Source organism: Harpia harpyja, chromosome 4 (genome assembly GCF_026419915.1).
Source record: "Harpia harpyja isolate bHarHar1 chromosome 4, bHarHar1 primary haplotype, whole genome shotgun sequence".
NCBI classification, from domain to species: Eukaryota; Metazoa; Chordata; class Aves; order Accipitriformes; family Accipitridae; genus Harpia; species Harpia harpyja.
The window spans coordinates 48,319,691-48,332,821 of NC_068943.1; the positions used below are offsets into that span (position 1 = coordinate 48,319,691).

The following is a 13,131-nucleotide window of genomic DNA, read 5'->3' on the forward strand; positions in this document are numbered from 1 at the left end:
TGAAGCAGACTCTCTTACTAGCATCATAAGTAGCAGAAAACACAATTCGATTTTCAGATTTCAGTCTGAAAATGCAGTCTTGTAGTTAAAGAAGCAAAGGGAGGGAGAAGAGGAAAGAGGAGATAAACTTGCTACATCATAAAAAGTCAGAAGATGAGACCACAAAAATCCAGGATTCCATGTCATCATTTTGATGACCATTTTTCATATTACAGGCACATTAGGCTAAACAGCATCATTCTTACTGTCAATATAAATATTATTCTAACTACAAACTATACATTAATGGGAAAAAAAATGAAGCCATATATTCTGAGGTTTTTCTTTGGGGTTGGGGCTTTTTTTCCATTTTTAGAGAGAGCAAGAAGAGTTGAGAACATTTAACCTTCGTTTTAACTTCAATTTCTAGAGTCCCATTGAAAGTTAGGCTTTTTTTTTTCCTACCACCCCTACCAAAAAATAACCCACAATATAAACAAAGATAACATTTCTATGATGCAATACTCAAGTGAAAAGTTAGTTGGATTAGCAAAGAGAAATCAACAGATGTGTTTATTTACCCTTAAGAAGGAAATCAGGCCAATTATTTACCTAACGAATTGTTAAAAAAAAGTCAACTAAAGGCACCACTGATCTCTGACTTCAGAGACAGGTAGAGCTTATGCTAAGACTTCTGGTGTGCATTATAAAAACTTTTTTATATGTTAGGCTTTCATCTGGTCCAGTGATATTTTCTCACATCCAAATATATTTAGGTAATAACTCTGAAGAGGTCCCTTGGGAAATGATCTATCACAGCCTAGTCTTCTTTAAGTTAAAGACATCCTAATTTGATTATGCAAAAGTTAACTAGCTAATATGTCCTCCCTAGACACTGCAAATGCTATGACCTCCAGTGCTGGGAAGGATATGCTTCTGGAAGTAAAAGATGCTCCACTGAATTGAAAAAAAAAAAAAAAAAAGTTAAAAGTTAAACAAATTAACATTTCACACACTCAGATCAACCTGATACACAGTAGTTGACAACTCTTATCCTTTTATTTTCCTTTTGCTGCAAGGCCAAATACTGCAATCATAATAGATGCCTCCACCTGAAAGGAGTAGGCCCTCAACTCCTGCTGTAACACATTCAAAATAAACATAACACTGAGCTTCAGACTGACAAAGTACAGGGAAAAAGTACTGCTGTTTTGAACTACCCCCCCCATAAAATACAGAAGCAAGAACATATTTAATTTAAAAAAAAGAAAGAAAGACTATTTTGACAGCTTTAGCCTAACAGAGGCTATGCAACTATTGATCACTTGCTCCCAAATTCTACTGAAAAACAACAGGACATGTTCAAAGAGTTGATCCTTAGTTCCTTAGGACAGATATATTACTGTATGATTTCCAAGTAATTTTGATAAAATCTCTTAATTCTGGATATTCATTCAACCAACACTCCCATTGCATAATAAAACGTTTATTGTTATTGCATCTGAAAACTTAATGCATACCCTAGTTCTTTTCTGCCTTTCACCTTGTATAGTCAGGGACACCTACTGTCATTTTGATTGATAGCTGGTTTCACCCCTCATTGTAAAAGTGTAAGTAAGCATATAATGACAATGAGTTTTAAAATAAAAAAACAGTTTCGTGGTATGGAAAACTTACTTCAAAAAGAAAGAGAATGGAGTCCAGCTCCTCCCTTTGTGATTTATTCCCTGCAAGACAGAAAACAATATTGTTTGCCATAAATATACAGTATGAGACAGACAGCAAAATTATGCTGCTGTTATTCAACCAAAGTCAAAGATGTTGCACTTGGTTTATTTTTCTTCATCTTTATCTAATATCAAAAGAGAAATATATTTCTAAACTTCAGTGCCCCTCTCTCGATTATGAATGAGGGACATCTAGAGTCCCAGATCTGCAAAGCATTGCCATTGTGCTCATCTCCAAGCAAACAGCTATTCCTACCAACATATCTTCAACATTGAGATTTGTTCTGTGGATATCTGATAATATTTCAGTTGAACAGACATATGCTTAATTCTTGGATGAAGGACTTCAGTACTTCAAAACAAGGTGAGAGGATATGTATATAAATGCGTAAGACCTGATTTTTGTGCTGAAATGACACTTAGCCATAAAAATGTATTTAGAATTCTTTCCAGTTACTTATGACATTTCAGAGAGCAATTTTCCATGCTTGTCTCTTCTGATACCATAAAATTAAAATACTAATACTAATTAATAATGCATGAAGCTATTAATGCAAATATACATAATTGTGGACTATATAATCATTAGATAAGCTCTAACAGAATGCTTTCAAGAACAGTTAGGGAAAACTGACTCAACAGTTGCTGGCAAAACTCTAAAACTTACCTTTTTGTTTCAAGCTGTTTTCCAGTGTTATGAAGTTTTCATAGAATATAAAATAAATTTGAGAATAATTGTTCTCAAAAAATTGCTTCAGGTCACTTCCATCCACAATATCTGAAAAGAGGAACAAATGGAGTTATTGCACAACATCAGAAAGCTGAAAATTGTTGTCTTTGTGCAAATTTAGTATTAGAGAATGAAATAAATGCAATACGAAACAATTTTAGTGACTTCATTAAATATTCTATACTAAAATGTGATTCCATCCTTGCAAGTAAAGTAGGGAAATTTTCACTGTCACTTAATTTATCTGAGTTTGCAGTGTGGCTTCTGTATCATCAAAACAAGCAGGTACTGTTGGAAAAAACAAACACCAGCAATGATTTCTGCATGCAATTGCAAATCCAGCTCTTAAATTTATCCGACAAGCAGATCAATTCAGAAAACATTGTATTTCCAATTCATTTAAAAAAGAATGGAAACCCAAGCATGCATCACTTCCCTAAGCCTTAACTTAGGTCTAAAATTTGAAATAAGTTTCTTTTTTAAGTAGAAAAAAAATCTAATGTTTTCTAAACCTGACACTTGCAAAACACACTTTAACTTCATCTGTTTGCTCTTTATTGTAACTGATTTGGTCAAGAAAAGATAAATAATTCCACCCAGAATTAAGAGAATAAAGGGCAAGAATTAAGAATTATTAACAACACATCTTCTCATTGAAGTTTCACCTCTCAAGAAACCCATTCATTAATCAAGACAACAAAGCTGATTACAACAAGATGACCAAATAATATCACACAACTGCAGAAGAAAGAATGACTTTAGCCTTGGACAATTTTTTTTTTGTTTTGGGTGGTTTTTGTTTAGTTTGGGGGTTTTTTTTAATTAATACCTTTTCAGTAGTAAGGCTTTGTTTGGTTGCTTGTACTATGGAAACAATTAGTGCATGGAAACTCTTTTACATGGTATTCGTTTCCTACAAACTACTGGTCTTGAATTTGCAAGCTAAGTGCAATTATTCCTCTCCATGAATGCATTCTGTTAAATACAACTCTAGGAGAAAACAAGGCTTTCATTTACAAGGATTTCATATGAAGGAATGAGGTCATTAAAATCTAAACAAAAAGGAAACTTTCCCTTTAAATTGTGAAAGGAGGAGAAAGGAACTGCCTAATCAAAAAAAGTAAATTCTCCTTTTCTACAAAAGTGGCATTTCAGTGGTGACTCATCTGTTATTCTGATGTAAGCATGCATTCTTACAGCTACATCCTTTTCCTATTGAACTATTTTGTTCCTTATATTCCTTCACAAGATATATAGGAAAATAATCTCTAACCTTAAAAGAGGCCAACAACACTCCCATTTACTACCCTAACTTTCCACTAGGAAAGTAAGGTTTTCTTGCACTTCTGCATGCAAGTTGTCATGCTGATACTACTGCCCACTTCACTTAAAAAAAAAAAATCCAAAACACAGTGAATAAGCCACACACCCAGTAATTCCAATGGTCAGTCAGAGGTACAGCTTTCTTGGACATTTCACTATCAAATTCCTTATTTTTTGCATATGTTAAGAAACCACCATTTCTCTAGACCTTCACCGTGCACGTGTTCACCATGACGAGCAGCGGAAAGCAGCACTGACCATGAATGCTTCACCCTGCTCCCCTGGGCCCAGGAGAGGCAGGCAACGTCTTTGCCGGCTAAGCCAACCTCTGGCTGGTAGGAGGACTAGGCAAGCTTGTGACAACACCCTTTCCAGCAGTCCCTCTCCCCTCTACGTCACGCTGGGTTGTAGAGAAAGCTTCTCCAGACAGGCAGCACCATGGCGAGCACACCTGAGTCTCACACGCTCCTTTACTTCTCTCTCACTTCTGCTCTCCCCACAACCCAGCTTCTCCCAAACATTTCACCAAAAAACAATCATCACAGATAGACAGACAGCATGACAAGAAAGACTGCTTCTCAAGAGGATTTACTAAAAGTTGGCAGGAAGCCTAAGACAGTAACATAGACCACTACTATATATATGTTTAACTTGTAGCAGGATAAGGCTCATTCTTCTGTTTTTCAAATGGAAAACATCAGAGAAAGTTTCATGCACAATTTATCATTTAAGATAATAAGATAAAACACTGACTTTTGGCAAATTGCATTCACTTAAGAAGTATTTATAAGCATTCAAGGAAATTAAACAGCAAGGTTGGGATTGAATTGCAGGTATTAGGTTATATTTTTATATTTACTCATAAATAGCTCTCAGATTACTACTGTTGAAAACAGCCACCTAGCGAATTCAAACCTCTGAGCACTAAAATCTAAGGCAAGCTGGCAAACATTATCAGCCATCAGATACATAATGGCTTTCCAAAAACATGTATAACCTAACTCCATTCCCCAAACAAGGATAGGTGATCCATTGACTAATGCTTCTGATTAACACTTTATAGCTTTTACAGCAATCAACATATAAGAAATAGCAAGACATTCATGAAGGTACACGACATTTCTTCTATATAAAATATGAAACAGTTGGCTCATTAGATAACTGCAAGTCACCCTTACTTGCCTTACTACTTAAGTTTAAAATTTAGAGAAACAAACTACTCAGGTACCATTTAACAAGAATCTGAGTTTATTGCCAAGCTCTCATTACTCTTCCTCATATTAAAAAAAAAAAAAAAAAATCTAGAGGGGACAATAATTGTGTCTTTGGCACACCAGCTTTCCTTTTATTTTTCTGTTAACTACCAAATGTTGTTGCAGTCATTTAAGTCATTAGAAATCCTGCCTTAATTTCATGAACTTCCAAAGTCACTTGGCTTTATGTTATTTATACTAAGTTCTCTCAATCCTGAGGGGTTTTCTTTAATTTTTTAAGTACTCAAGATAAATTAGATGAAGAGACAACTTTGCAGTCATACCCTGGTTAATGATAAACTTTTACTACTAGCCTCACCCCAGAAACTACTTACAATTTTTACTTACCTTCAAAAAAGGCCAACCAAAAAATAAAACCCACCCGCTTTTTCAGATTAGAGCTTTAAATGCTAAATAAAAGCCTAGCAGATAATTTTCCTTCATTTTTTCAAAGGAGTGTCAGCATGGAAACATACTCTTACTAAAAAACCCTCCAATTCGAACAATTTCCAAAGTAATTTTAACGCCTCAAATTTCACATGAAATCTAAGGAACAACAGCTGTTCTAAATTCAGCAAGAAGTTTGGAAGCATTCACTTTTGAATGTCTTTAAATGAAAATTTCTACTAAGCTTGTATTAATCTAGCTGTACAGAACTGTGCAAACCAAGACAGTGCCATAATTAAAAAAACCCCACTACTCTCCATTATTAGCTCATTTTTGATTGAGGGAGTTAAATGAAAAAAACATGTTTTTTCTCAATTTATATTTTTTAAAGAAAAATATTAAGGATTGCACTTGGTAACCCAATTAATTTCATATTTAATCTAAACTTAAGTCTGTGTGTAGCCATATCAGGTCTACCATGTATTTGTCCACTGCTCCACAGAGAAAAGGATAAAAGCAATGGACATAAGCAGCACCCCACATCTGTTAGCAGTAGTACTCCTAACACATACACCAAAACACAAAACATTGTCATTTTCCAGTTCAGGATTTAAATAACAGTTTCTTCAATGACACAGTTGAAATACATGTAAAGTACTGTAACTCTGAAAACAGCCCAGCTTTTAGGCACACATCCAGGAGTGAAGTGCCACAGCACAGGCCCTGAAGTGCATGTTATTAATTCAAACACCAGCCTGCACCCAGTCCTCTGACACACAATTTAGTCCATCAGTATGCTCAAAACCAAGTGTGAGCACATACATGGTCTAACAACCCACCCCAGCAAATACCGCAGTTCAGGATCAACACAATCCACAAATCTGTAAACCAATTTGAGTTTGGCAACTGCACCAATGGTGCTACTTTCAAAAGAAGGTTATCATCCTTAAGATTATTCAGTATAAAAAAAATTGAAAATCCAACCCCTTAATTCAACTTAATTGTTGGCTCCATCTTCCAGGCAGCTCGCAGCATATTCAACAGCAGCTACGGGTAAGCTCCCATTTTTTCTTATTTCTAAGTGTAATGTGAATGGTGTCGGCTAACTTAAATCACCAGATTGTTCACAGAGACTACCTATAGACTTACTTTATCATTTCCAGCCTTAAACAAAAAAAGTTCTCAAACAAATCACACTCTGAAATTAGTAAGAATAACAACACCATGAAAAAAAGGCTCATCACCTTCACGATCCCATTTTATGCAAGAGCAAAGGATGACATCATTTAGATTACTGGAGAACCACAGCAGACAGTAGATGTTGTTCCTATTGCACCATTATTCATAAAAGATACTGCGTCATGACAGAGCAATTCTTGAAACCGAAAGAAAAATTCAAGAGAAGTGCACTAAGCCATGCAAAGATGTTAAACTAAACATTTCAATCGTACCTGAGGAGAAAACATTGAAAGAGATCCTTCAATTAAAAAAAAAAAAAAAAAAAGGGGGAGGGTTTACCCAAGAACAGCCACAGAAACAAAGTCTTAAAGAGGAGAGACACATTTTTATGCTAAAAAAAGTCCCATAGAAACTACTCTGGGAAACAGTGTAGAGGGCTTAATTTATGGCCCATCAGTGTGAAAGAGCCAAACTTGTACATCACCGCCACCACCATTTATAAGGCCATTATTTTTCAAGCCTATCCTAAAAAAAGACCACATTATTGACACTTCCACACACTGTATTTGGAAAAAAGTTCCTACCGAAGTTCTGAAAGTTAGCACATCTTTATAGCAATAAAAAAATAAAGGAAACTTTCTGGCCATTTATCTAACACAAGCAAATAGCCACTTTAAAATAATGTTATTATTCTGGTTAGTGTTTTATATTGTCATGCAGGTAGACTACTCCACAGAAGCAGGAACTGAGATCCTAAAGGGCATTAGAGACTTGAGAAATGTTACAAGCAACACAAGTTTAAAGGGAATCTTTTCTTTCAGTTTAGGTATTGGACAAACTTACACAGACAGTAGCTAAGGACCTGAAGCAATCAACACCTGGCTGTTATCAATCCTGGTGCTCACACAACCCCTTATTTACAGAAACACACATCCTTTTCCCCCATCCTTCCCCTATTATCATCTTTTCTCTGATTTTTATCCTCCTATATCAGCAGGATCTCAGAATAATAACTGTCATTTTGTTTACAATTTAATTCCTGGGATTTAAAACTAACAAAGGAAGAAAAGATGGCATCTCCTACGGAAATGTAAGAACAGGAGCAGTTATTTTGAGAACATACGCCAGTATGGCCTGAGTGAAGCAGGTGGGGACAGGGAGTAAAATGACTGGGGTGGGAGGAACATTTAAGACATGCACATTCCTACCCTTGGCCAGCACAAGGACTGCCACATTGGGGATGGAAGAAAAAAAAAAAAACAACAAAAAACCCCACAAAGAACCAAAACATCCAACTATTTTTGAGCCTTTATACCAAAAGCTTTGTTTTTCTTGAATAGAGGAGAGGTTCTTACCATGTGTTGCTTCATTTTCTGCGCTGAACAGTACCATAAAACACACACTTGCAACAATATTGATCAAGATACTATCTTCAAAAAGCCACTCCTGTATTATCTAAGATGTTTACATTGATGTTCTTAACAGCAGACATCTCAGGAACATAACCAGAGCCTGCTTTGAGATAGTCCCTGCAATAAAATATATCCACTACAAGACAGCCAGCTGTCATATCACAGCACTTCAGCCAATAAGCCACTAATATGCTACCCAGCCCTCTGGCACTGATAACAATTTTCACTTAAAACCAATGTTCAATAATAAGCTTAATCAAAAAATCAGGTCACTATCTCCAAATGTAATAGACACTTGGAAGAAAAGATATTCCTGAGAAGTGACAGGTGTATTTTTCCCCCCCCTTGCCAACTGAGTAATATGTATCTTTACAGAAAACCGCAAGACAACACTACCTTCTGTACCATCTGCTTTGGGACGTAAATTAATTTCATCAAGCTAATAGGCATATTTTTCCATTTGTTCCACCCGTCAGGTCTGTCACAGGAGCCTGGCAACCTGCTCTGTACCACACAGGCACACAAAAACGTAACCCCCCCCGTAAAATGGGTATAGCCAAAAGCCATAGCAAGTCCAGTATTTCATCCTAAACTAGTTGTGTCTTGGTTTCAGGCATGTCTTTCTGAGAGGCTGAAAGGGGAACATTAACAGAAAGCTGCTATTTCTTCAAGTCCATTTCTTTTAGTGAGGCTGGTGGAAAAGGAAGAAATGCAAGGTTTGCGAGCTCACACTACAGTCTCTTAGAGCAATCTTTCTAAGGATGGTTTCACAAAACATTCTAAACCTCATCTCGTAAACAAACCTCATCTTGTAAACAAAGAATTTCCCAAAATTTTTTTATGATGAAATCTGACATTATTTTAATATTGTTTGTACAGCACAATTAGACTTGTACAGTTAAAAGGCATATCATAATGCAGGTAAGGTATCTTCTCCTGCCTTTTCAAATTCCTGCCCTTAGGCAATTAGATACATGGAATTAAAAAAAAAAAAAAAAAGGCAAGCAAACAAAATATTTTATACACCTCCAGCACAGGAAATGTACCCATTTGGTCCCCAGAGGAAGATTAACACAAAACTGACCACCAGATTGTTAACTATGGAGATTTTTTACATACAGAATAGGAGGAATTTATACCCAGAGCAGTCACATACCCTTCACTTACAGCTAACTCCAAAGCAAAGGTTCGATACATGTTCACAAAAACCATGAAGACTGCAGGTGCTGAGGGACTCTAAGACATGAGCCTTGTCTCCCACCACCAGGCACAACAGTGACTCACAGCACTGCTCTGAGTCCAAATCGTGAAGCTTAAATATCTATGGATTGGGCATGTCAAACTTACGGGTGCTGTTGCTCAGAAGATGAGCAAGACCTGGCCACTTTCAGAGCGTGACACAAGACCACATACGGATTTGTCCAGCACTTCGTCCACTACTCAATTACCCACAAAAATCTCTTTTTCAGATTAGCTACTTAAATGCAGTAGACTACAAGAAGATAACATCTTTAAATCACAGTGATGGTTACTCACACCTTTAAGAAACACGTCCCCAAAAAATCAGCAAGATGCCCATAACAAGCTAAACTATCACAGACTCTTCTACTCTTTCGTTTCCGCGCTCTCACAGAGTACAACTTTCTCAAAGGGACCATCCCGAGGGAGACTAATCGCTACTTTTCTCACCCAGGATCATACTTGGTGTCCTCACCACAAAAGCTCCTCGCTTTGCTACAGTATGTTCAAAACTTCTTTTGTGTATTTTCTTCTGTCAGTGGAATGTCACAGGAAAAGCTTTTAATCTGAAACAAATCTCGAGCACCACCGATGAGCCCCCGCTGCGAACCACAGCAAGGTTCCTCAGTGCAAGCCTTGCAGCCTGGTGCACGTACCAGGCAGAGGACCGAAGGGGATCACCTTTCCTCTGCAAGGCCTGAGCTGGCTCCCGGGCGGTAACTCTGGCTCCACGCATCCTTCACACCACAGAGAGCAAGCACATAGGGGGTCCGAGGGGAATGACACGAACACTGACAGACCAGAGAGCTACTCCCCAGCAGAAGATACTTGGGCCAACTTCTGCTCTTTCTCGATGAGCCACTAACCTCAGGCCCTGTCCTCCAGCCACTTATTTACTTCTCATGGCTTGTAACACAACGTCTTTGAGACTCCTACATACCTGCCAAACTTGACTGAAATGGTAGACTAAAAAATGATGAGAGTACAGGACAAGTAGTAATCAGATCATTTTCCCCTCCTTGTTTCTCAGGAGAACAATCTAAATAGAGATAAACAAGTACTAACACTGTCACCAATTCTCCTGAACTGGGACAGTGCACAAAAGCTCTTAAAAGAGCCTTTTCCTGCTGTCGTTTGCTAACTAATAGAGAACACAAGGCCACCCAGATCCTTGCAAATCATAGCTCACAGCTGAAACACATCAACTGGTTTCAATATTCAGAATAAAAAGATCAGGGTTAAGACCTCAACTGTAAGGCAACATTAGAGAAAGAGGTTCAGCCTTGCCACAGACATGGGAAGGGCATCACGAAACGCCATTGTGACCCCCTTTTTTTAAAAAATTAAAAAAAAAAAAAAACACAAACCCAAAATAACATTGTTGACAAGAGCAGACTTTCTATGAATGGCTCTTCCAAAGAACCCTGCAGGAAGTACATTTATGTACTATTTTGTACCCAAACTACGATGCTGCATCGCAAATATTTTGACACTGGGCAACACACGCTTCCAAAGCCAGGAGCTGCCAGACGCACCAGAAACTTTCTCTAACAGCTCCTGTAGCTTTGAAAGGACACCCACTGCTACCTTTCAACAGCTGTAACCAGGGGAGCTTACAGAGCCCCCCAAAACTGCATAGGAAGCTTGAAGAAAGCTGAGGAGACCCGAGGCAGAAAAGGCCATCTTCAAGAAGGGTTGCCTATCACCCAGTTTCGCTCTTGTCTTGAGGACAACTCTTACCCAGCCGCTCCAACCAGCGTTCTAAAATGGTTCGAGGCGCACTGAAGGGCGAACAGGTAAGCGCCTCCGGCGAACCGTCCGCGGCCCCGCGCTCTGCCGCGGCCACCGGCGGGCACGGCCAGCGGCTGCTCCCTGAGGGGAGGGAAAGCGGCTCCCTCCCGCGCTTCCCGCGCCCCCGCCCGCTCCCCTGCCCGGGGTCTCGCTGGCCGCCGCCCCGGCGGGCTGCGGCTGGAGGGGGGCAGACGCGAGAGGCGGGAGAAGCCCTGAGGGGAGCCAGGGGGCGGGGGGGGCTCCCCGCCCTGCCCCCGGCCCCTCAGGGCGCGGCGGGAAAGGGGTCAGCGCCCCGCCGGCCGCCCCCCACTCACCCAGCAGCGCCCGGAGGTGCTTGAGGCGGGTGAGTACGTCCCGCTTGGGGTCCAGCGCCTTCTGGGTGGATTTCCTGACATCGGCGTGGCCCTTCCTGGAGAACATCCCGGCTCGGGGCGGGCGGCGACCGAGGGAGGGGAAGGGAAGCGAAGGGGCTCCCCTCGGGGCCGCGGCGGGCGCGGGCCGCGCGCGGCTGCCGTCCGCGGGAGGGGCTGAGGGCCCGGCGGCCGGGCAGGTGCGGGGAACGGGCGCCCGCAGCCCCGCCCGCTACGGCCGCGCCGCGCCGGGCTGCGAGGAGGGAGGAGAGGGGAGAGGATGGGAGCGTCCCCGCCGGGCGACCGAGCTCGCCGACCGCCACCGCCCGCCACCGCCCGCCGCCGCCGCGCGGGTGGGCGTGCCAGCAGGGAACCGGCCGGCCCCGCCGCCGGCCGACCGCCCGCCCGGGCCGCCGCACTGCGCAGCCGCGCCGCCGCCGCGCGGGAAGACTACAGCCCCCGGCGTGCCTCGCGGCGGGTGGCTCCGGGGTGGGGCAGGCCGGGAGCTGGAGGCGCCGCGACTCGTGGGGCGCCGTCGCCTTTGAGGTCACCCTGGCGTTGCCCTGACGTCACGCCTCGGGGCCTCCCCGCCCAGGCGGCCGTCTGTCAGCGCCGTTGGCGCTCTGTAGGGGCAGCCCCTGCCCCCCCGGGGCTGCCGCTCTCCGCAGCCGGGCCGGGCCGGGCCGGGCCGCGGGCTGCCAGCGCCTGGTGGGCCCGTCGCACCCCTGGGCCCACCCGCGGCCTGTCGGCGACAGCTGTGGGCCTCCAGCTTAGCAGCCGGGTCATTTCTGTCCGGGCTCAGAGGCCACAACCCTCCTGCAGCAGCGCCCGTGGTCGGCGAGACCACTGAAGGTGGCGGTGCCAAGGCCGTGCTGGGCGGAAAGTCCAGCTTTGTGTGGGGCTCGGGACAGCGATGGCCACGTTGTCCGGAAAGTGGATTTGTCACCCGGTGCACAACGAGCCAACAATCACACACTCGGGAGAGACATTATTTGTTTTGTATTTGCGCAAAGGTGGGTGCAAGGTGGTAATGCCACAAAGCCAGCACACCCTGCAGTTAAACAAGCAAGCAGTTTATACAGTTTTAGATTCACCCACTCCGTTTCCCAAGTCCTTCCCCAAATCATTCTTGGTAGTCGCTTATCTGCCACCATTTCTATTGGGCTAAGGTTTTCTCTGCTTCGAATTAAAAGTACAGTGTTCTTTTATTCTACAGAACATATTCAAGGTGGGGGGGGGGGGTGGTAAGTCTTCTAGCTCTTGATTTGAGTCGGTGGTCGCTATCTCTCCCTGTCGCCTTTCCTTTCCCCCTAGTTCATGCCGCTTTGGCAATCATCCTGTGCCTTCTGGAGCAGGATGTTGCTTTTTTATTGGTCTTGGGTATACTGGCTGGCAAAGCCTGCATCCTTTATACAAAGTAACCAGGCCTACATAGTGAAACTATTGAGTAATGGTCCTCCTCAGAGGACAATGCATGGTGTTTAACCCTAAATTGAGCAGCGTCACCACAGTTAGGCTGTAACTCGCAGCGGAGCTGGGAGACCTGTGTGAATACCAGAGGCAGGGCGGTGCGCCGATGTGTTTGAAATGGACATGCCAGTTGGGAACTGGAGCCTAGCCACACTTGGTTTTCTCAATGGGAAAAACCTGCAGGTTTTGACAACTGCTTGCACTGTAAATATGTAAACAATAAGTGCTGTCTTTACTCCCATGACACATAGGAAAGGTAAAAGACAAAGCAGTTTCATAGTTACACAACAA

General features: G+C 42.2%; 1 protein-coding gene across 9 annotated transcripts in view; it reads right to left on the bottom strand.

The window, feature by feature from the left end:
* RALGAPA2 (Ral GTPase activating protein catalytic subunit alpha 2) overlaps nt 1–11,703 on the bottom strand; it is a 136,921-nt gene extending 125,218 nt beyond the window's left edge. For 8 of the 9 annotated variants that reach the window (XR_008234687.1, XR_008234689.1, XR_008234688.1 and 5 more), the window contains exons 1-3: nt 11,335–11,703; nt 2,374–2,484; nt 1,657–1,706 (exon numbers count right to left, since the gene is read on the bottom strand). Coding sequence is in view for 4 of the 9 variants with exons in the window: in XM_052783861.1 (XP_052639821.1) it covers nt 1,657–1,706; nt 2,374–2,484; nt 11,335–11,440 (267 nt within the window). In the remaining 5 variants the exon portion in view is untranslated. Of the gene's footprint in view, nt 1–1,656; nt 1,707–2,373; nt 2,485–11,334 lie in introns of those variants that run through there. The other variant, XM_052783865.1, reaches the window with a different exon arrangement.
* Nucleotides 11,704–13,131: the final 1,428 nt, after the last annotated feature.